Raw genomic sequence first — 22,948 nt, forward strand, 5'->3', positions numbered from 1 at the left:
TAACAGGTGTCAAGGATCCGAGTACAACTGATTATTATCTAGTAATAATCAGATACATATGGATTAGAGATGCATGCACCAACATCTCAGTGTTATTAGAAAAAACAATGAGTCTTTCTGTAAGAAACAGTATATTTTAAAATGAAATGGAGATCTTTTTTAAAGGTTAAAAACTCATTTAGTTTTATGTCTTATGGGGCTTATACTGAGTTCAATATTGTATAACTGTATTAATTCAACAGCGAACCTAAAAATTTTATAGCCACTTTTGAAAGAGATATATCTTTGCCCTGGAAACTGTTATTATGTTAAAGCTGTAATGAAATGCTTCTTCTGGGGAAAAAAAAATAAAAAGTTTACTCAAGAGAATAAATTCTTGAGTTTGAAAAAAAAAAATTTAACAAAATTCTCCAAAGAAAGAAGCTTCTTTTGTCCACCTGTTGTACCTTAGACAGCTTAGGAACCATTTTTGATGTTCTTCCAACATTAGGAAGTGAGGAAAAATGAATGTTTAATGTTTTTTTGTAGTATCTGGATTTACATACTATATGTAAATATGAGCAGGGTGTGGTTGCACATGCCTGCTCTACATGGTGAGCTTCAGGCCAGCTGGGGCTACAGGGAGACCCTGTCTCAAAAAACCCCAAGAAAGAAAGAAAGAGAAAAAAAACAGAAAAAGCATACTATATGTAAATATGTTTGGAAATTATTAATTATGGGCTTCTATATTATCAGTTATGATTTTTTTAAATTTATATATATGTGTATGTGTCTGTGTATGGGTATGTGTGCATGTGTGCAGGTACCCGTGGAGGCCAGAGAGGGTATCAAAACCCCTGGAAGTGGAGTTAGAGGTGGTTGTGAGCCACCTGTTATGGTTGCTGGGAACTGAACAATGGTCCTTTGCAAGAGCACCAAGTGCTCTTAACTGCTGAGCCATCTCTCCAGCCTCATTATAAGTTTTTTACCACCAGCGCTTACTTTTGGGCTCAGCATGCTCTTTATTTTGACAGTTTCTTAGGTAAAACAATTATTTTATGTATATGTACGTTATAGTCTATGTGTCTGCCATTCAGAATAAGCAGATATTAACAGGTTTACTCAACGTTTTTCTCAAAAGGAAAGAAACCATCATAGAGTAGGAGTCCTCTTTGTCCCTCTCCAATTTCGTTCTGCCTTTCTTCTGGGGCAGCCAGAAGAAAGTAATTCAGTGTTTCCATAGCTCACTCATCCTTTTCTAGCTTTGCCTATATTTCCATTCATAGTCAACATGTGGTCTTATTGTCTGTGCTTTATAATGCTGATATTCTGCTTCATGTTTTCACACATTGGTATTTACTCTTTTCCCCCAGTGGAAGAAAGCAGAAGAGAAACTAGAGCGAGAACTCCGGGAGGCAGAGGCCTCCGAGAGTACCGAGAAGAAACTTAAACTGGTAGGCAGCTTTGCACATTCTGTTACACTTTCAGATCTTTTATTAAATGATTTTAATCAGAAGCTTATTGTTTCAATTGGAGGTATATAATTTTGGTTTACTTCATGAGACGTAAGTAGCTAATTTTTGTAATGTGTAAGGAAATACAGCACAATGCATTCCAGTTTATGAACTCACAAGATGTGTGTATTCATTCTGTTTTATTCTAAAGATTGAGTCATGGGAGGGACGAGAGAGGAAAAAGAAGCTTTAACTTTGAAAGTGATAATTATACTAACTCCAATAAAATGTTTTTGTCTTTCTCCTCTGCCAGCACACAGAGACTCTGAATATTGTGTTTGTAACCTACTTCAGAATATTGAAGAAGGCCCAGAGGTCACCTCTTCTGCCAGCGGTTCTAGAAGGTCTTGCCAAGTAAGGGCTGTGTAGGTTGAAACCTTTTAGAGTCTTTGTAAGCACATTTGGCCAAAATAGCTATGCAGATTAGAGAGAGTCCCTGCTGATGTCCTGATAGCAGTTCTCAGTCCTCCTTCCTTTACTCACAGCCTTTCCTTGACATAGTTCTAAGAGGGGGCTTGTTCGGCTTTCTCACTTCAAATCTTTAATTTGAAAAAAAAAGCCTTTTAACTCTTCTTCTGCTTATTATTATATTTTTGGTGTTGGGAAGATTTATCTCTCAGTTTTTGATTCTTTTTTATACTTTGTGGTCATGTGAACCTTAAGTCTATTTTAACCGAGCTTGCAGATCATTTCTCTGGTTCTCTGTAATCTCTGCGTGCTAAAGTAGACCTTTTGTGTATGCTGTAACACTAATGGCCTAGGGAATGTGAGCTAAAAGTAATGGCCCTAATGGTAGTTTTCCACACCTGAATTTGAGGTAGTATCCTGTTCTTATTACTTTCTAATACAAATACAATGTGTACTACAGATGCAGTTTTGTACTTTCTGGTAGCCACATTTTATGTAAAAAGATAGTGGAAATTAATTTTAATGTGTTTTAAAATTTGGTTTATTTAAAATATAATTGTAACATTAAGCTTGAACAAGGTATTTGGCATAATTTTTTTTCTTAATACATATTTAAAAACTGCTGCAATTTTTGGAATTTATTATTTTCTTACTGTGTGTGAGTCCTGCTTCTGCATGTTTGTAATTGTACCACATGCATGCAATGCCCGTGGAGGCCAGAAGAGGGCAGTGGATCCCCTGAAACTGAGTTACAGATAGTTGTTAGCCACCGTGTGAATGCTGGAAAGCAAACCCAGGTCCTCTGCAACCCTCTCTGTAGCCCATCAGCCAGTGTTCCCACCGAGCCCTCTCTCCAGCTTTCCATTTTATTTTTTATTTATTTATTTTTTGGTCTTTTTGAGACAGGGTCTCCCTGTAGCCCCAGCTGTCCTAGAACTCACTAAGTGAACCAGGCTCGCCTTGAACACACAGAGATCCACCTGCCTCTGCCTCCTGAGCGCTGGGATTAAAGGCCTGCACACCATGCCCAGCCTTTCCATTTTATTTTTAAAGCTCTCATAGTGTGCTAGTCTCAGTTTGGGTGCTGAACCTGGGACCTTGAATGTGCACCACCAAGCCACAACTCCCACCCTGGAGTTCACATTCTTATAAATAGCAGAGTCTTCCTTTGCCGTTTTCCTAGCAGCTTGTTTCTGTTGCCTCCTTTATGGCTTTGAGTACTGATAGTAACCTACTCAGTTCCTCTCAGAGAAGTTTTTTGCTCTTAGGAACTTATTTCTCAGGACAGAAGTATGTGTAATATATTTTTTAAATCTGTTGCCTCACATATTTTTCCCAGGTATAATGTCCAGCAGTGTGTGAATTGATGAAAAAGTCCATTTCAGTTAAAAATATCAATGATCTTTTTTTTCCCACATTATAACCAATGCTTTGAAATAAGCAATATTAAAAATATACTTTATTTTTTATTTTAATTAATTAATTTATTTATTTATTATTTTTTTTTTTGGTCTTTTTGAGTCAGGGTCTTCCTGTAGCCCCAGCTGTCCTGGAACTCACTTTGTAGAGCAGGCTGGCCTTGAACTCAAAGATCTACCTGCCTCTGCCTCCCTTTGTTGGGATTAAAGGCATGTGCCACCATTCCAGGCTCCAAAAATGCACTTTTAAAGTTAAGTTCTTTTTACTTGCTTTATTTCTGTGTTTGGATTATCTAGTAACTAAGTTTTATTTGATTTTAGATTTGCTCATCTTATAAATGTGGAGTTTTTTGATGACTTATTAGTAGTTCTTCATACCCTCATTGAGTCTGGTGTAAGTAACTATAAATGAATTACTTTTTAAAGATACGAAAGGCAATTATTATTTCTCATTTATTTGTTTATTTTTTTAAAGGACTTAAGCTATCAAGAAAATCTTCACTGTGTTCAGACTGCTTTTCATATTCTTTCTGGACAAGGTGAGGAACTGTCTTAGGTTTTGTTTATTTGGGCTTTGAAGTCTGTAACCTAACCTAATTTGTGTTTGTTGTCAAACGCAGGTGATGTTCTAAATATCGATCCAATGAAATTCTATACACATCTCTACAAAACACTATTCAAATTACATGCAGGTATGTGTGTTTAGAAGGTGCTTCCTTAATAGATATTTATAGCCTCAGAATATGTTATGATCATAATTATAGCCTATGAGAAATAGGGTGTGGTGCATAAAATCCTGGCATACCATTGCTATGCACCTGTATTTAACCTTGTGTCAGGCTTGGGGAGAAAGAACTTTGGGAATTGACTAGTAGAAATGCAGTAAATAGAGTCCACAGCAAACCCAAATGAACCTTACTACATTGGCCAGGCAAATGGTTTGCGGCAGAATGACAGTTCAAGTTGATGGTTTCCTGGAGTTCAGGGAAGTTTCATAATGAAGCAGTGATGAGAATGGCCCTGAAGGATGTGTCTTGTTTCAGGTGCCACCAATGAGGGTGTTGAGATCGTGCTCCAGTGCCTTGATGTCATGCTAACCAAGCGCAGAAAGCAGGTTTCTCATCAGCGAGCCCTGGCCTTCATCAAGCGCCTTTGTACACTTGCCCTGCAGGTTCTTCCAAATTCAAGCATTGGCATTTTAGCAACCACCAGGGTATTAATGCATGTAAGTAGTGGTATAAATAAATACAATCAAGTTCTCATAATGTAGGAAACTTTGCTTTTTTAATGTACGTGTTTTTCCTCTTGAATATTAACATTATTTTTTCTTCTGGTCTTTTTGAGAGAGGGTCTCCCTGTAGCCCCAGCTGGCCTGGAATTTGCTATGTAGATCAGGCTGGCCTTGATCTCACAGAGCTCTGCCTGCCTCTGCCTCCAGAGCGCTGGAATTAAAGGCGTGCTGGAATTAAAGGCACGCCCAGCAAATATTGACATACTTATTATGAAAGTAATTCATAGCTAGGTGCAGTGGTGCATGCCTGTAATTATACAGGACATTGAGGCAGGAGAATTGCTTGAGTCTAGGAGTTTCAGGTCAGCCTGAGCAGCATAGTGAGATCCCATTTCTTTAAAAAAGTAATTCACACTTGTAACAAACCAGGTGATAAAAAAGTATATAAAACTATAAAATCAAAGCAATGTATTGATATTTGCTGGAAGTAGCCATTTTACCACCTGGTGGCTATTTTTACTGTTCTCCCTTTAGTCCTAACTGGCCTGGAACTTGCTAACCTTTCCCTCCAAGTGCTGGATTAGAGGTGTACCTACCACACTCAGCCTGCTTTACTATTTTAATGATTACTGTTTGTTTAGTTCTTTGTTTTGTAAACCCACAGCTCTTACCGTTCAGTTGCCATTGTTGTAAGTGCTGTACAAACATTAAATTACTTAATCTTTGTAACTGAGGTAGCTATAGGTACTCCTACTATTTCTTTTTTTTTTGGGGGGGCTTTCTGAGCTAGTGTCTCCCTGTAGCTTCAGCTGGCCTGGAACTCACTATGTAGACCAGGCTGGCCTTGAACTTACAGAGATCTGCTGGGGTTAAAGGCCTGTATCTCTACACTGGCCTAGTATTTCCATTTTATAGATGGGGAAGCAGGTCCAGAGATGTATAGTCAGTTCCGTAAAGTGGCATTGCTACTGAGTGGTAGAAGGAGGGCTGTGGAGGTGCTGCTGCCTATCCAATCTGCCACCCACCATAGTTACTCCATAGGCTGTTGTTGAAAGTGGAAGTGGGGCTGGGCATGGTGGCGAATGCTTTTAATCCCAGCACTCGGGAGACAGAGGCAGGCAGATCTCTGTGAGTTCAAGGCCAGCCTGGTCTACATAGTGAGTTCCAGGACAGCTGGGGCTTCAGGGAGACCCTGTCTCAAAAGAACTAAAAAAAGAAAGTAAGAAAGTAGAAGTGGGATTCAAATTCATGTACTGTGGCTTTTTATACTTTTTTCTCTTAATGGATATAGAGGTTGCTGTTATGCATGATGTTGTAATGAGTGTTAATGTGTTCAGTTAATATGTGTTAACTGTAAATATTTCTGTAAGAAAGATTAGTAAAAGTGAGATTGGATGGTAGGAAGAATGTCTTGTTTTCTTTTGCAAGATATAATAGTTTTCCAAACAAGACATTCTTCTATATGTTTTTCTTTTATGCTGTAAATTTAAATTATTTCTTATTAAACTAGGTATATAAAGTTGTTAAATTTGTAGCCCTTTCTATAACCACAAATTTAGATACAAGTATAGGCAATAGCATTCTTTAACTTAATTCTTTCTTTTTATGTGACATTTTGGCAGACTTTTCCAAAAACAGATCTGTTGCTTGATAATGAGTCTCAGGGAAGTGGAGTTTTTCTCCCTGAACTCGACGAACCTGAGTACTGCAACGCACAGAACACTGCTCTCTGGGAGTTGCATGCACTACGGGTAAGAGGCCCTTTTTCTTTTCCTCTCCCCTCCCTCTTCCTGCTCTCTCCTCTCCTTCCCCTTTTCTTCCCTCCCCTCCTCTCTTTTCGAATGGGCAGTATTTTGTACCCTTTCCTCACAGTTTTGTTGCCAGAGTTCTTAATATATTTTGTTCTGGAACGCCGTTTTTTTTTTTTGTCTTTTTGAGATGGTCTCCCTGTAGCTCCAGCTGCCTGGAACTCACTCTGTAGACCAGGCTGGCCTTGAACTCACAGAGGATCTGCCTGTCTCTGCCTCCTGAGTGCTGGTATTAAAGGCATGTGCCACCACACCTGGCTGGAACATCTTTTTTAAAAAAATTTTAAAAAATATTTTATGTATTATTTTTTTAAATTTCCTTTTTTATGTGTATGTGTATTGCCTGCATGTGTGTAAGTGCACCCATGTTGGGCATTGCCCATAGAGGTCAGAAGAAGGCATTGGATTCCCCAGGAACTGGAGTTAGGAATGGTTGTTAACTGCCATAGGGGTGCTGGGACTTGAACCCAGGTCCTCTGCAAGAGCAGCTAGTGCTTGCTAAGCCATCTCTCCAGCCCCAAAGTTTATTTTGTGTGTATGAGTGTTTTGCCTGCATGTGTACCCGTGGAAGAGGGCATTAGATTCCCTAGAACTGGAGTTATGGTCTGTAGTTGGCTGCCATATTGGTGCTGGGAATTGAACGCAGGTCCTCTCCAAGAGTCAGTGCTCTTAACAGCTGAACCATCTTTCTAGCCCTTGGAATGCCTTTTTTGTTGTTTGAGACAGGGTCTCACTATATAGCCCTGACTGGGCTGGAACTCACAGAGCCACCTGTCTCTGCCTCCCGAGTGCTGGGATTAAAGGCATGTGCCACCATGCCTGGCGAAATTATTTTTTGATCTATTTTTTTATACTATTAACTTGATTATCAGACAGATTTGTATTTTATTCCTGTGGCTGAAATGAATTGCATACATATAATATGCTTTGCTTTCTGTTTTTGGCTGGTGTAATTAAAAAAAAAGTTATGCTATGGCTTGTGTTTTCTGAAGTACTGACCTGAGTAATTGTGCTTGTATCTTTTCCTCTTCAGAGACATTACCACCCCACAGTGCAGAGATTTGCAACTCACCTGATTGCTGGAGCACCTTCTGAAGGCTCTGAAGCTCTCAAACCTGAGTTGAGCCGTAGGTAATGTTTCACATTGCACTGCTTTCTTTTTATGTTGGAGAGAGAGAGAGACAGAGAGAGAGAGGTATAAAAGAGAGACAGAGATACAGATAGAGGCAGGCGGGCAGGCAGACAGACACAGACTGGGTTTCACTCTGCTGCCCTGGCTTTCCTGGAGTTTGCTATGTAGACCAGGCTGGCCTCAAACTCACAGAGACCTGCCTGACTCTTGCCTCCTTACTGTTGGGACTAAAGGCAAGCATCACCATGCCTGGCCTTTTAAAATTTCTCCAGAGATGGAGAGACTGAGGGAAAAGAGAAAAAACGAGGTGCAGGAATAGTCACAAGAAAAGCAGTGGTTTCTCTGGCTGGGTTAAACAGGAATACTGTTTGACATATTAGAAGTCACATGGGGATCCAGTCTTCCTAAAGGAACTTTCTCTTTTATTTTGAAATTTGAAAAATAAAAATAGTAATTAACCTTTAATCACACGAAATTAATCAGGAAATAATTTGGTTATACAGAAAAAGAAAGAAATTAGTAAATACTGTCTTGGTCCATTTATGCTGCTATAAAAGCAGATCACTCCAGACAATTTATAAAGAATAGGAATGGGGCTGTAGAGATAGTTCAGCTGCTTTTGCAGAGGACCCAAATTTGGTTCTCACCACCCACATTGGGCAGCTCACAACCACCTGTAACTAAGGTATAGGGAATCTGACTCCCCCTTCTGGCCTCCACTGGCACATGCACTCATGTGCGCTGACAATACACACAGGCATGCAATTAAGAATCAAAGAATTCATCTTGGAAGCAAGGAAGTCCAAGGTAAGGCACTGGCAGTTTCTGTTGTCAGGTGAGATCTGATCTCTGCTTACATGATGATGCCTTATTGCTTCATCTTCTCTAAGGGAGGAGCACTGTGTCCTCCCATAGTAGAAGGTGGAAGGGTGGAGGGGCAAGCTAGCTAAACACCGTGTAGATTTTTTTTTTTTTTTTTATCTTTCTGAGACAGGGTCTCCCTGTATCTCCAGGTGGCCTGAAACTTTCCTCTATAGACCAGGCTGGCCTCTGCCTCCTGAATGTAGACCTGCCTCTGCCTCCTGAGTGCTGGAATTAAAGGCATGTGCCTCAGGCCAGGCTCTGTATATAGTCTTTTGTTAAGAGCCATAATTCCATTCAGGAGGGAGAAGCTCTTGTGGCCTAATCGCCTCTTAAATAGCTCCTTCTCATCTTACTTCATTGGCCATGAAGTTTCAATATCTGAATTTTAGAGGGGGAACAGTCTAAATTGTAGCTGTTTGCAATGTACCTAGCACTCAGAATTAGCATTTTACAGCTTGCTGTTGATATTTCTCTCAGTTTCTGTGTTTGTATATATGTGTATGGGCACATGTATTGCATGTGCTTGTGGAGAACAGGGGTCAAAGTTTGTGTTCCATCGCTGTCCGTGTTATTTTTAGAGACAGGATCTCTCACATTGGGACCTGAGTCTCACCCTGCAGTCAGACTGGCTGGCCTCTCTGCCTCTCTGGTGCTTAGGTTATAAATGTGCGTAACCGGGTCTGCCTTTTTTAATTAAGAAAAAAAAATATATATGTTTATTTATTTTATGTGTATGCATATATTGCTTGCATGTAGGTAAGTGCACCCGTGTTGTGCAGTGCCCGCCGAGGTCAGAAGAGGCTGTCTGATCCCCTGGGACTGGAGTTAAGGACAGTCGTTAGCTGCCTTGTGGGTGCTGGGATTTGAACCTGGGTCTTATGCAAGAACACACCAATGTTCTTAACTGCTGAGCCATCTCACGAGCCCCCTGTAGGCTTCTTTTCATACTGTCTTCAGGGTATCGCAAAAACTGAAATAATTGCTACTTTTTTGTTTGATTATTTGAGATAGGGCCCCATGTAGTTCAGGATGGCCACAAACTCATGTATGTATGTATTATGTATGTATATATGTATTGTATATATGAATGATGACCTTATACTTAAGATTCTCATAATTTCACCTTTCAAATACTGGTATTACAGGTATGAACCACTATGTCTTGTAGTTGCCATCTTTTAAATATTGGAAGAATTCACCTAAAATTTACATTTTCAGGTTCTCCTAAAATACTAGTTGGCGGTTCTGCATTTTTGTTACTGCTGCTATCATTTTGTGTGTATGAGTGTTTTGCCTGCATTTATGTAAATGCACCCATGGTGTGCAATGCCCGTGAAGGCCAGAACAAGGTGTAGGATCCCCTGGAACTGGAGTTATGGAAGGTTCTTAGCCACCATGTGTGTGCTAGGAACCAGATCTGAGTCCAATGCAAGAGCAACCAGTAATTGCTCTTAGACACTGAGCCGTCTCTTCAGCCCCCTGTGATTATTTTATTTTATTTTTTGTCATTTTTGAGAGTCTCCTTGTAGCCCCAGGTGGCCTGGAACTGGCTATGTAGACCAGGCTGGCCTCGAGCTCACATAGATCCACCTGCCTCTGCCTACCAAGTGCTGGGATTAAAGCTGTGCACCACCACGCCCAGCTGACAGTCAGCTGCCGTGCCCTCTAAATGAGGATCAATTCTATAGTTGTCTTAAATCTTCTTTTGTGGTAAATAGAGATAATGTTTGGCCCTCTTAAATGAAAATGAGTAACTTTTTCTTTCCCTTATACTTCCCAACAGCCTTCCATGTCTACCTGTTCTTTTGTTGTTTCTTTTCTTTCTTTATTACAGTGCAAGGCATTTAAACAAGAGCCTTGCATATGCTTGGTAAGCACTGTACTGTTGAGCCCATATTCCCAGCCCACTCCCAATGTGTTTTATAATGGGGGGAAAAAGAGAAAATTCCTTGTCATTCTTTTTAATAATAATTTTCTAGCATATGTTCATTTGTAGTCTTCAACATTAGCTGCTTTGACGAGTTTCCCTTTTCTGGAGGAAGATGAGGAATGGGCCTGTCTCAAAGACTTGCCAAGAGACAATGCTCTTTTCTCTTGGAGAATGGAGTTTGGGGTGTGAATTTAGTTACCCCTGTGCAGACCCTTGCCTCTCCCTTGTGAGTACAATCCAGATTCTTAGGGATTCACGTACATGCCATGGGAATAGACAAATTTCCCATGTGATTTTCATCCAGGCCGGTAGCTGAAAGGTTCTGTTGAAGGACGTGGAAGACAGCTCCATGCTTCACTCCTCTGGCTCTAGTAACAGATTTAGTTTTGTTTGGGGTCAAAATAATTCCCTAAATTGACCACTCGGACACTGAGACTCACTAAGGAGATCTTAACTGCTTTATTGAGACTGACCAGCCGGGGACGCAGGCAGGCTCAGGAGCTGCACTGCCACCCAGAGGTGTGGAACCGCAGGGCTTTTAAGTACAAAAACTGCAGAGCAGGGGATTTCTATAAAAAACCATAAACAGATGTACCAGGGAAGGGTTCAAACAATCTAGGGCTGATTTCCAGAGCCTTAACCTATACAGCCATTGGCTAGCTTACCTGGGACAGGACGTTCTTCCTCTTCTGCCCTGGACCAGTTCCATAGAATCCATAACCAGATGTATCAGGAAAGGGTTTGAACAATCTAGGGGATTTCCAGAGTCAGGCAGAGGGCAGCTCTTTCTCAGAAGACAGGGAGGGGGTCTGAAAAAAAAAACAGAAGACAGGGAGGGGGTCTGAAGGGCACTCTCCTTCATTCCCCCTTTTGTTTTGGAAATTTTCTTGAATCAAACCATTGATTCATAATTGTTGTCTAGGGGATTGTAATAGGCCCTCATAACCATCAGTTGTACATTGGAGACCTTTGTTTAACAGATTTGACTAGAGCATTAAAGATACAGGGTCCAAAGGTTAGCAGTGCTATAAGGATTAAGAGGGGTCTGGCCAGAGCAGTGATAAGAGTGGTAAGCCAAGGTGACTAGGAGAATAGGGACTCAAACCAGTTTTGGAAACTCTTTCTGAGCTCTTCTTATTTTAAAAGACTTTTTGATCTGGGCCAGGGTGTCTTTAATCACACCCGAGTGGTTGGTATAAAAATAACATGTTTCTCCCAGAGCCATGCAGAGTCTGCCTTCCTTGAGAAAAAGCAAATCGAGGCCCCCTTCTGTTTTGTAAGACTACTTCAGCTAGTGAGTCTACCTGTTGTTCTAAGTAGGAGGCAGTGGCATGTAATCTCCTAATATCTTTATCAACCTTTCCACTCAAGATTCTCAAGTTTCGATTACTGGTGACCCGGGCTGCTGTTCCGATGGCAGCAGACCCTGCTATCGCTGTTCCCACAAGGAGGGGAACTAAAATGGAGCCGAGAGAGACCCATAAGATGTCTTCCAGCATCCCCTCCATAGTAATAAACCTGGGGCATGACATGTACCAGTACACAAAATTCCTGTCTCCATGAAATACTGGGGGTGCAAAGAAGGGGTTAGGTCATAGGAGCAAGCAAACCAAGTGGGGGGGGGGCAGCAAGCAATCGTGTGTCTCCTATAGACCAGGTGTTCCTGGGTAAACTATAGGACTGATTACAAACCCCGAGGTAGGGAGAAGTAGTCAAAGGATATTCTTTGGACATGAAGCATAGCCCCCTGCCCCTTCAGATCCCCTAGAGTAAAAGTAGTTTCCCAGGGGCATGAGGCAGTGTCTATGGGGCACTTTTTAATTCCTCCCTTTTTGCAGTGAGGGCAAAACCTATATAGTGGGGTGGTTGGGGATCCAGGCAGAGCCAGCAGTCTTTGGTAATCTCAGCGCTTGTGTTATTTAAATACTGGAAAGTAGCCTTCACAGTAGGGGGAGGGGAGGGAAATCTTCATCCCTCAGAGGCATTGTCCTCATGGTCGGGAGAGTGGTCAGGCTGGGGACCAATTTAGTCGGAGTTTTTAAAGGAGGGAGAGTTAAATAGCCAAAGGTCCTATGGGTCGAGATGGTACACGTTGTGGGAATTTTTGAATTGTAAATGCGGTTCCAGGGTCCATGCCAGATACATAGGCCCTCAGTCCACATGGGGCCCATGTCCCATTTCTGATCCATAGTAAAGACATCCCATTGTTTTAGGGTTATGATAAGAGGGTTGCAGGTCTTGGGGACCGTACAAGACCTATTTTTTTCCAATTGAATATTAATGCATGGATCTTGTTGTTTAAGTGGATACCATGTCGGGGCCCATGTCTCACAACCCCAGTAAGCACAGTGATAGCTTCCTTCTTCATCACAGTCAGTCCTGGTGTTTGCTGGGCATGTGTAAAAGGCAGGTCCTAAGGCTTTTTCTGCATCTATGGTGCCAGCCCTACATCCAGTAGCAGGTCTCTGTGCCATCGCTCCCCTATGACCACCCATTTGGTATCCCTTATGCTTTTGGGTGGCCTCTCTACCCAGTGTTGACCATAAAGAACATAGGTCAGTTTCAAACCAGGGAGCAATCTGAGGGTTAGGAGGTATCACCTCCATAATAACCTTTCCTGTCTATGTATCAGATAATTTCCAGACATAAGTCTGAGGCTCATAGACTCTTTGGGGGTCCATCCCATAGGGTAGAGTCAGCAGGAGCAAAGTCAGTGACACCAGGGGAACAGGTGAATTGTCTTTTACCAATCGAAGTTTGGGTGATGCTGGACCTTCCATTTTTCTTGGTCAACCTGGGCAGGCTTGACGTGTGAGTGATGAATCCAGGTGTGCAGTCTGTCCATCTTCACTGACGTGGGAGTCAGGATCACAGTGAATGGTCCTTTCCACCGAGGGGCCAATGTCTCCTTCTGATGTTGTTTTACCCAGACAATGTCTCCAGGTCAATAAGGATGTGGAGTAGCTGGAGGCAGTTCGTGCATGTGCCGGATTGGGGTGGAGGTACTCCTGTACAGCCTGCAATGTCCTAATAGTCTGGAGGATTTCATAATTGGATATTTCAGCCAACAGTTCTGACTTTAATCTTGAGACCAGGGGAGAGGGTCTTCCAAATCTCAAATCTCAAAAGAATCTCAAAAGGAGTTATTCCCTGGATATAGAGGGAGTTTCTAACCCTGAGGAGGACAAAAGGGAGGAGAGTCACCCAGTCTGCACCAGATTCTAACGTTAATTTAGCGAAGGTCTCCTTAAGGGTCTGATTCATCCTCTCTACTTGTCCTGAACTCTGGGGGATGGTATGCACAATGTAGTTTCCAGTCTGTTCCCAGGGCCTTTGCTAAGGCCTGAATTACCTGAGAGATGAACGCCGGTCCATTGTCAGATCCTAACACCAGGGGCATACCAAACCTGGGAATGAGTTCATCTAGCAACTTCTTGGCAACTGTGGTTGCTGTTTCCTTCTTGGTCGGGAAAGCTTCTACCCATCCTGAAAAGGTGTCTACAAAATCCAGTAAATATTTATATCCAAACCATCTTGGCTTTACCTCAGTGAAGTCAACCTCCAAGTGGACTCCGGGGACAGTCCCTCTTTCACATTTTCCTGAGGTTTTATCATTTTTTGGGTAGGCATTAGTCATCTGGCATGCCATACATCTGGAGGTGATGTCCTGTATAGTAGCTGTTGAGGAAGGAAACCGGAAGCATCTGGTTAGTAATAACCTGATCTTTTCTTTTCCCATGTGGGTTCCTTCATGGATTTGGCAAACTAGCATTTCCCCCAGGTGGCGGGGGAAGATGACCTTGCCATCTGAAGTGTCTTTGTCATCCTCTTTTGTGTATGAAGGCTTTTCAGGTAACGTATGATCTGGCAGGGCTAGGATCAGGTGGCGGGGGAAGATGACCTTGCCATCTGAAGTGTCTTTGTCATCGTCTTTTGTGTATGAAGGCTTTTCAGGTAACGTATGATCTGGCAGGGCTAGGAGAGCAGGTTTGGATGGGGATTCTGCTATTTCCTTGGCAGCTTGATATGCCTTTTAGTTTCCTCGGGCCTCGGGTGTATTCTTTTGGTGTCCTGGGCAGTGAATGACTGCCACCCTTTTTTGGCATCCATATGACCCTTAACAAGTCAATGATCTCTTGTTTGTGTTTAATAGTCTTTCCTTCTGATGTCAGGAGGCGTCTTTCTCGATAGATGGCCCCATGTACATGTGTCGCAATATCGGAGGTCCTCGGGGATCGGGGGTGAGGTAACGGCATCAGTCGGATGACATGCAGACACCGGAGACCAGGTTCTGTGACGCAGATCTAAAGTTTATTAGGAAGTGCAGCAGGCTTTATAGGGAATAGGTACCAATCACTGGGCTCCACGAGTGCCACCGTAGCCAGTCACCTTAAAGGTGAGGCCAACCATCACAGACTGCACCATGAGGGACTGGGCAGGCTTTGTACAGCAAGAACGGGGAATTCACTGGGTGGGGCATCATGGGGCGAGGGTCAGGCCATCTTGGAGTGTGCTCACAAGGCTTGAGCTGATGATCCTGTGGGTTCATCGTGCCTTTACCAAGGCCACCAAGTAAATCCCCAAGCCATGACTCTGCTCATCTTCCCCTTCCTTTTGTACTTGAGCCTGGCAGACCTCAAATAGTAGGGCCTGAGTTACTCTAGAAACCAGGTTATAGGGGCACTTAAATGCTATTAAAGCAATACAGAAAGCAGCAAACAGGATAGCCCATGTGCTTAAGTTAGTGGGGGAGAAAAAGGCTTGAAATCTGTTGTGTATTTGTTCCCATAGGTCTTTTGCAACTATGGGGGATACGTGGGTGTTATTAAGCCAGATGATGTCCCTAGTCAGTTGTGCTGTAAAATTCAGGAAGTTATTATCCCAAATGGTAAGCAGGTGCTGTCTGAGGCGCTCCCGCACCTGGGTATGATTTTTAACATTATAGGTTGTTACACAAATTGCAAGGTAGCGCTGGTCACACTGGAGACTCATGGTATCCCAGAGCAAACTTAGTTCTGCTGATAAGTTGGTTTGTTGTTGTAGATGCATTATTGGCCACAACCATCCCAATTTCTCTTTTGAATTGGTGGATAATTTGGAAGGCGTATAGCCCTTGCCAATCAGTAGTGTTCACAGGGATCCAGAGTAATGGGGGTTGCCTTACCAACATTGCATTTGTATTCCAGCCCTGCCAGCAGTTGGTGAGATGGCAAGATGAGTGGGAGCAATTAAAGCTACTGTCGTTACTGACTGTTACAGAGTAAAAGGGAAGTGTGAGGCAGGTGGCTGCTTGGACTCTAAGGGTTGATTCTATTTGTAAATTGGATGGGGGGATGAACCCTTTCCCTGAGTAGGTGTAGGTTCCATTATATTGAGCCCCTCTATGTAAAAACATGAACAGGGTAAGGCCCCACAGCCATCCCAACAAGCTAGGACTGGGGGGGGTGTTCTGGGTGATGGATTTGGGTTGTGGGGGGTGTACCCAAACCACACTGTTCTTGGTCAATGAAAGAGGATATGGGGTGGATACACAGTCCTGCCACCAAACAAACAGTCTCTCCTACAGGGGGGAAAGGATAGGGAGAGGAGGGGAGGATAGACTGGATGGAGGGGCACCAGCGATCTCCCGAGAAAGCCCAGGTCCCATTATGGGTGAGGATGAAGTCAGCTGTGGGTAGGGTGCCATTGAAACCCAGGAAGGTGTCTTCAAAGTTAAAGATGTCGGAGGATAGGGCTGGCGAGGCGCCCATGCTGGGCGGTGCCGGAAGGCCCCAAGCCGTGTCAGGGTCACTCCAAAGTCCACCATGCTGGTGTATTTAAGAGAGACCCAACTCTTGTCCCTGTCCAGGGAACTGTTACCCCCTATTCTGAATTTTATGGTGCAGTCTAACTGTCCAAAGGTCTTGTTCCAAGGTCTGGCAGTGGCTGTACCAGGCCAGGAAGGGATGCCAGTGGAGATGTTTGAGGAAAATATCGCTGGTAATTGTGGGGCATTCCATCCCACGGGGACCAGGATGGGGGGGGTAGCACCACCCAGTATTTCTGCCTGCACCTGAGAGTTGGCAGTAATTATGGCACACATCAGTAAAAACAGAGTCCTGGCCCCTGGTTCTGGGTCATGGGCCATGGCCTGGGCCTGGTTGACTAAGTTTTTAATGTCCCCCCAAGTTACTGGATGTGCCAGTTGCCGGACTCGCCGTCGTCTGGAGCATTCTGGTTCCCCTCTGCATGGGTGGTCATCAGTGGTCAGCTTCTCCATCTGTTCATTCAGCGGGTAGGGCTGCTTCCAGGGCGGGTCAGACGTTGTGGGCTGGTAGCCACACTGGGGTCTGGGAATTTTCTGGGAAGACACAAGCAAATCCTCAACCCTGGGTTAGTAACAGGTGTGGTCCCTTCCAGTGGCCAGTAAGAGGGTCTTTCCAACGGACCCAGGGGAGAGGTGTTGGGGCTGAAAAGGAGCCCCAGTGTTTAAAGGCTGGGGAGAGGCCCTGGTCATCAAAAGTTAAGAAATTTAGGGCAAACAGGGCTCCTGTATAAGCATGTGGGGTTTTTACTCCCCCTTCCTTTTGTAGTTGAGCTTCGAGGATACAGTGGGACCTCTCGATAATTCCCTGGCCCTTGGGGTTGTATGAGATGCTGGTAATATGTTTGATATGCCAGGAGGAGCAATAGTTGGCAAAGGTGGTGCTGGCATAGCATGGCCCATTATTGGTCTTTATTTGCCATGGGACTCCCATAACCAGCATGACCTGTTTAAGGGCTAGAATGGCGTGTTTAGCCTTTTCTCTGGACAGGGCTGCAGCATTCTGAAAACCAGAGCATGTATCTATGATGTGGTGGATGTATTTAAGCCATCCGAAGAAGGGACATGGGTGACGTCCATTTGCCAGAGTTAGGAATGAGGCCCCTTGGGAGAGTGCCATTGGGCTGGAGTGGGCCAAGGGGGAGCAATGGTGCACATGACTTACAGGTGTGCACTAAATGTTTACAGGTGACTTTGGGGAGGTCAGGAAAAAGGCGATGGAGCGTCCCTGCAGATGTATGAAACTTTGTGTGCAGCTCATGTGCCTGTTCAAGGAGTGGAGGGCTATGAATCAACATAATGGAATGATAGGCCAAGGCATTGCCCTTGGCCAGGGCCTCTGGTAAGCCTGTATGGGAGCGGAGGTGTTGGATATACCATGGATGTTGTCTATTCTCTAAAAGTTTTTGGAGGGAGAGTAGGGTCTGGACCAGCGGTGTCAAGGAGGCACAATATATGGCAAAAGGCAATGCGGCAACAGCCAGTACAGCATAAGCACTATCAGAGAACAGATTAAAGGGCTCACTTGGAAGCATCTCAAAGGTAGTTAAGATGGCCAGGAGCTCCCTTACCTGGACAGATCCAGTGAAAATAAAAGTCTTAACAAGGGGTGCAGCTTTGGAAGGAAACACCATACCTAGACCTATTGGTGTCAGTAAAGACCAAAGGAGCATGGGGGAGAGCCTTTTTTTGTGGGACGGCATGAACAGGGAAGATAAGGGGTAATTGACAGAGGGTTTGGAGAATTTTAAACAGAGGATAGTGGTTACCATGTTTTCCCATACAGGTTTGTTAAAGGGTTTGGTATGTGGGAACCTCAGCAAACAAAGTATCCAGTAAGGTCTTAGTTAAGGGTAGAATAAGGGAGTCTGGCTTTTATCCATAAGTCTGCATGGAGGTGTGGACCAGTTTTAGGGCAAGGTGGCACCAGGCTTCAGGTACAGGGGTGATCTTATGCACCATGCTCCAGGCCACATGTACCCACATGAGTATGTCCTATTCCTGATAGAGCACTCCCACAGGCGTGTTTTGGGAGGGGATGAGTATAGCAAATAATTCTTTGGGGGAATTAATCCTGCATAGGGTAGCTTGTTGGAGTTGGGCATTGAACAGGGTGATGACATGTCTTGCTTCTGGGGTGAGGTCCTGAAAACTGGTAGGTGAAGGGTCACCATTAAGGAGAGTGAACAGTGGTAGCAGCTGGGCAGAAGTGAGAGAAAGAAAATTGCATACCCAGTTAATATTTCCACAAAGCGTTTGGAGCTCAGAAAGGGTTAAACAAATGGGTACAGAGAGGGTAGGGGCCATAGGCTTAATGTCCGATGCAAAGACAGATCCTAGGAAGGTGAAGGGCAGCAGCTGCTGAACTTTATCGGGTGCCATGGTCAGGCCCAGGGCCATTAGGTTATGGAGTAATTGTTTAAAAAGGGTCTGAAGAAGTTCAGAATCAGGATGGGCCAAGAGGATGTCATCCATGTAATGGATGACCATTGCACTGTCCTGCAGGAGGTGGCAGGCATGGGCCACAAAATGGTAACACATGGTGGGGCTGTTTTTCATACTCTGTGGCAAAACTTTCCAGTGATAGCGCTGGACAGGCGTGGCGTGGTTAATAGCAAAAAACTCCTGATCCTCTGGGTGTAATGGTATAGAGTAAAAGCAGTCTTTTATATCAAGGATCATGACTGCAAAGTTATAGGGCACTGTGTAGAGGTGTGGCAAGCTGGGTTGCAAAGCCTCCAAGTTCTTCATTTGAGCATTAATTACTCTGAGGTCGTGTAACAGCCTCCATTTGCCTTGGGTCTTCTTTTGTATAACAAACACTAGGGGCTGTGAGAGGGCTCAATATGACCAGTGTCTAGCTGCTCTTGGACTAATTTATGTAATTGTGTTAATTTGTCTTTAGGAAGAGGCCACTGTTCCACCCATATGGGCTTATCTGTAAGCCATGTTAATTTGATTAGGCTGGGTTGTGGGATTGTGGGTGGTGGAACAGTGGCTGTTAGAATTGGGGGTGTCCCTGGTGAGGTTTAACTTTTTGTGGACAACCACATCCATGCCAGACATAATATCCCTGCCCCAGAGGTTGTTAGGGAACCCAGGCACTAGGAGTGGGCAACGTTGTCTTGCCTATTGCGTTCCGCCTGCTGCTCCCATTCATCCATTCATCCTAGTAAGTGGCCTTCCATAAGAGGAAGTCCCCTCCTGGTAGGCAGGCACGAGTGATCTGTTGCCAGTCTTAAGGGGTGTTTACTGCATGAATGATTGTATCCAGGAGCTGATTAAACCAAGGGGACCGAATGCCATCCTCAAGGGCTGCTTTACGTAGTTTTTGAAGAGTGTCATGGGGGTGTGGGGTCCAGGCACTTGGATTTTGTTGATCCTGAAATGTGACTGGGAAAAGTTGGGGCAGAGCTGCCCCGACCTCCAGTAAAAAAGGGAGGTCCGGGGGGGCTTCCATTCCTTTTTCCATCAGTCAGAAAGCTCCTTGGGGGGGTGTTATCTCCAGAGGGGGTGTAGAAGGGGGTGAATATTTGGCAGAGAGGGATAGAAAGGCTCTATTGTAACTGGTGCAGATGGAGCTGGTGGTTTTACTTTGTCTATGGTCAGGCCTAGAGGTTCCCTTTGTTCATGTGGCATAACCTTAAGATCTTCCTGGTCGCTGCCATGTTGCCCCCCGAGTCCTCGGCCGAGTCTGTCTCTTTGTGCAACAGGGTGGGGTATGCTGCTGCCTCCTTCTCCTCGGCCCCCATGTGGGAGTCTCTTTCTTAACAGTATCTTGCCATAATCACTAGCGTCAGGAGGGACCCCTCACAGTGAGGCCAGGATCGCAGTGACTATGGGGAAGAAGGTGGCACTGAAGGAGTGGCCCTCTCGGACCTCTGCCCTGCGGGTGGCATTAGATGATCTAACCCCAGACATCAGGGCCCCAGGCATGACTTGCCAATACCCAGGGGGCTACACTAAGGACCTCTTGGAGCACATGCTCCACCTGTGCAGTTGAAACTTTTACATGCCTACTCCTGGGGAGAGCTTTCAGAGCGGTTGCCTGAGGCTGTCACGAGATGGGTGGAAGTCCCCCCATACCAGAGAGCACTCACCCTGCCAGATGTGCTGATCGGGGGAGCCCCATGTTGGGTGCCAGGTGTTGCAATATTTGGGGTCTTCGGGGATTGGGGGTGAGGCAGTGGCGTAAGTTGGACGACATGCAGACATTGGAGACCAGGTTCTGTGACGCAGATCTAAAGTTTATTAGGAAGTGCAGCAGGCTTTATAGGGAATAGGTACCAATCACTGGGCTCCATGAGTGCCACCGTAGCCAATCACCTTAAAGGTGAGGCCAACCATCACTGAGACCCCACCACGAGGGACTGGGCAGGTTTGTACAGCAAGAACAAAGAAATGGGGAATTCACTAGGTGGGCCAACATGTGGGGCGAGGGTCAGGCCACCTTGGAGTGTGCTCACAAGGCTTGAGCTGATGATCGTATGGGTTCATCATGCCTTTACCAAGGTCGCCAAGTAAATCCCCAAGCCAGAACTCTCCTCATACATGAACAGTGGCAAAAGCATATCTACTGTCAGTGTATAAATGTTGACAGTCTTATCCTCTCCCAGTCTTAGGCCTGAATCAAGGCTATCAGTTCGACCTTTTGTGCAGAGGTTCCTTTGGTCAGGGCTTCCACCCATAGGACATCCTCCTTGGTGGCTACTGCCGCCCCTGCATACCTGACTCCCATCTTTCATGTAACTACTCCCGTCTGTGTATGTCACCAAGTCAGGGTTATTCCATGGTATGTCGGTGAGATCAGGTCGGCTTCCCTGAACATGCTGCAGCAGTTTGGAGCAATCGTGATGCACAACTGTCTCACACTCAGTTTCAGGGAGCAGGGATGCAGGGTTTAAGTAGGCACTGGTCACCGCATATATCAGGCGGGGCACATCTAGTAGGAGAGACTGGTAGTGAGTTAATCTTGCATTTGTGAGCCAGCGATCAGGTGGTGCCTTCAGCACCCTTTCAATAGTGTGGGAGGTGGTCACAATCAGTAGTTGTCCCAAAGTGAGCTTATCAGCATCCTTAACTATGACTTCAGTGGCCACTATGATTTTCAGACAGGCTGGACCCTCCCCGTGCCCAAATCAACAGTCCTTTTGGTGGTCCAGGGGTAAGAATGGCTACCCGTGACCCCTTGAATAAAAGTTTGTCGTCCTGTCAGGGGCCCAAGGGGTCTTTTCAGAACTGAAAAGGTGGTGCCAGTATTGACCAGAAAGTCAATAGGCCTCCCCCTACCTTCAGGGTTAGCTGGGGCTCAGGGAGGGGTGACGAGCCCTGACCCCCCTCAATCTTTTAACTTAAGTAACTTTTGAAATCCCTTGTGTTTCCAAGGACAATCTCTTATCCAGTGTCCCACCTCCTTGCAGTAGGCACATTGGTCTCTCTTTAGGGGGCCGGCTCGAGGGCCCGGTCCCCTCTGCCAATTCTGATATCTGGGCAGATATCTTTTGGGGGGCGTTTACCCTCTCTTAGAGCCAAAGCCCGTGCCAGTTTTCGATTGTGACGTTTCTCACGTTCCTCCTGGGTCTCATGGTTATTGAAGACTTTTTGGGCGATTTCAAGAAATTCTGAGAGACTCTTACCTTTGAAGCCTTCCAACTTTTGCAATTTCTTCTGGATATCAGGTGCAGACTGGGTCACGAAGGTGATATTTATTGCTCGTTGATTTTCAGGTGCCTCTGGATTGATGGGAGTATAAGCTCGCTAGGCTTCCATCAATCTCTCCAGGACCTGTGATGGGGCCTCTGTTGGTCCCTGCAAAACCTAACTGACTTTTGACAAATTTGTAAGCCTTTTAGCAGTGGCTTGGAGGCTCCCTATAAGAATCTGGTGATAGAGTCTGAATGAATCCCTAGCTGCAAAGGTGTGGGGATCCCAATCTGGGTGGCGGCAAGGGAAAATTTCCTCAATCACCTCAGGATCCTCAGTAAATCAGCTATTTTTGGCTGGCACCCATTTCTGGGCCTTGGAGAGGATCCGGCTGAAATCCTCAGTGGTGAAGGGGGTGAGAAGGAGTTGTTGGACATCATCCCAGATGGGCTGGTGAGTAAGAAAGATAGTCTCCAGGAGCCCAATTAAAGCCTGGGGTTTTTCAGAGAAAGGAGGATTTTGTAATTTCCAATTATAAAGATCACTGGTTGAGAAAGGAGAATAAACAAGAAAACTGTGGCCAGAGGAATCTGGTGGGGCTATAGCAGAGAGGAGAAGGATGGCAGGGGTCAACTCAGGCCTATAGGGCTGGCCTGAACATGTGTGGAGAGGGGTAAGGAGTGGAGGGATGGTCAGAGAAGGAGGAGTGGCAGTAGAGGCAGGAGAAGGAGGAGAGGCAGGAGAAGAAGGGGGAGCAGACAGGGGGGAGAATAAGTGGGAGGATCTAAAAGGGGGTCCTCCATTGAAGGGGAAGGGCAGGAGGTGGGTGAGACTGATGAAGTGGCTGTTGGGGCCCCAGAGACAGAAGGGAGGGCTTTGAGGGAGAAGGGGGTAAATGGGGTTTTAACCATTTGGGAGGCTTGTCTAAGAGGTAAAAATAAGCCATAATATAGGGGACCTGGTCAGGGTGTTCTGAGTTTCTGAAGATCATGGCCTGAACAGAAGAAAGTTTGTTAACATCAAAGGACCCAGTGGGTGACCAGTCACCATCAAAAGATGGCCATTCTAGAGAACAAAGGATATGTAATTTCCCTGACTAGACAGTGTCTCCAGAGATTGCAGCTGCCTTCTGGAAATCCATAAAATGAGAAAGAATTGGGCCAGGCGTGGTGGCGCATGCCTTTAATCCCAGCACTTGGGAGGCAGAGGCAGGTGGCT

At 45.0% G+C, this 22,948-nt stretch overlaps 1 protein-coding gene across 1 annotated transcript in view; it reads left to right on the plus strand.

Annotated features, from left to right (window-relative positions):
- The window catches only part of Noc3l (NOC3 like DNA replication regulator), a gene marked incomplete in the record, with an annotated part of 52,722 nt that overhangs the window by 27,554 nt on the left and 2,220 nt on the right, over window positions 1-22,948 (plus strand). Inside the window, 8 exon segments of the mRNA XM_008853079.3 lie at window positions 1,353-1,433; window positions 1,747-1,847; window positions 3,641-3,713; window positions 3,795-3,858; window positions 3,940-4,011; window positions 4,363-4,544; window positions 6,173-6,301; window positions 7,392-7,489. Coding sequence (XP_008851301.1) covers window positions 1,353-1,433; window positions 1,747-1,847; window positions 3,641-3,713; window positions 3,795-3,858; window positions 3,940-4,011; window positions 4,363-4,544; window positions 6,173-6,301; window positions 7,392-7,489 — 800 coding nt within the window.

This window comes from Nannospalax galili, unplaced genomic scaffold, assembly GCF_000622305.1.
Source record: "Nannospalax galili isolate Female #2095 unplaced genomic scaffold, S.galili_v1.0 scaffold1027, whole genome shotgun sequence".
Lineage (NCBI taxonomy): Eukaryota > Metazoa > Chordata > Mammalia > Rodentia > Spalacidae > Nannospalax > Nannospalax galili.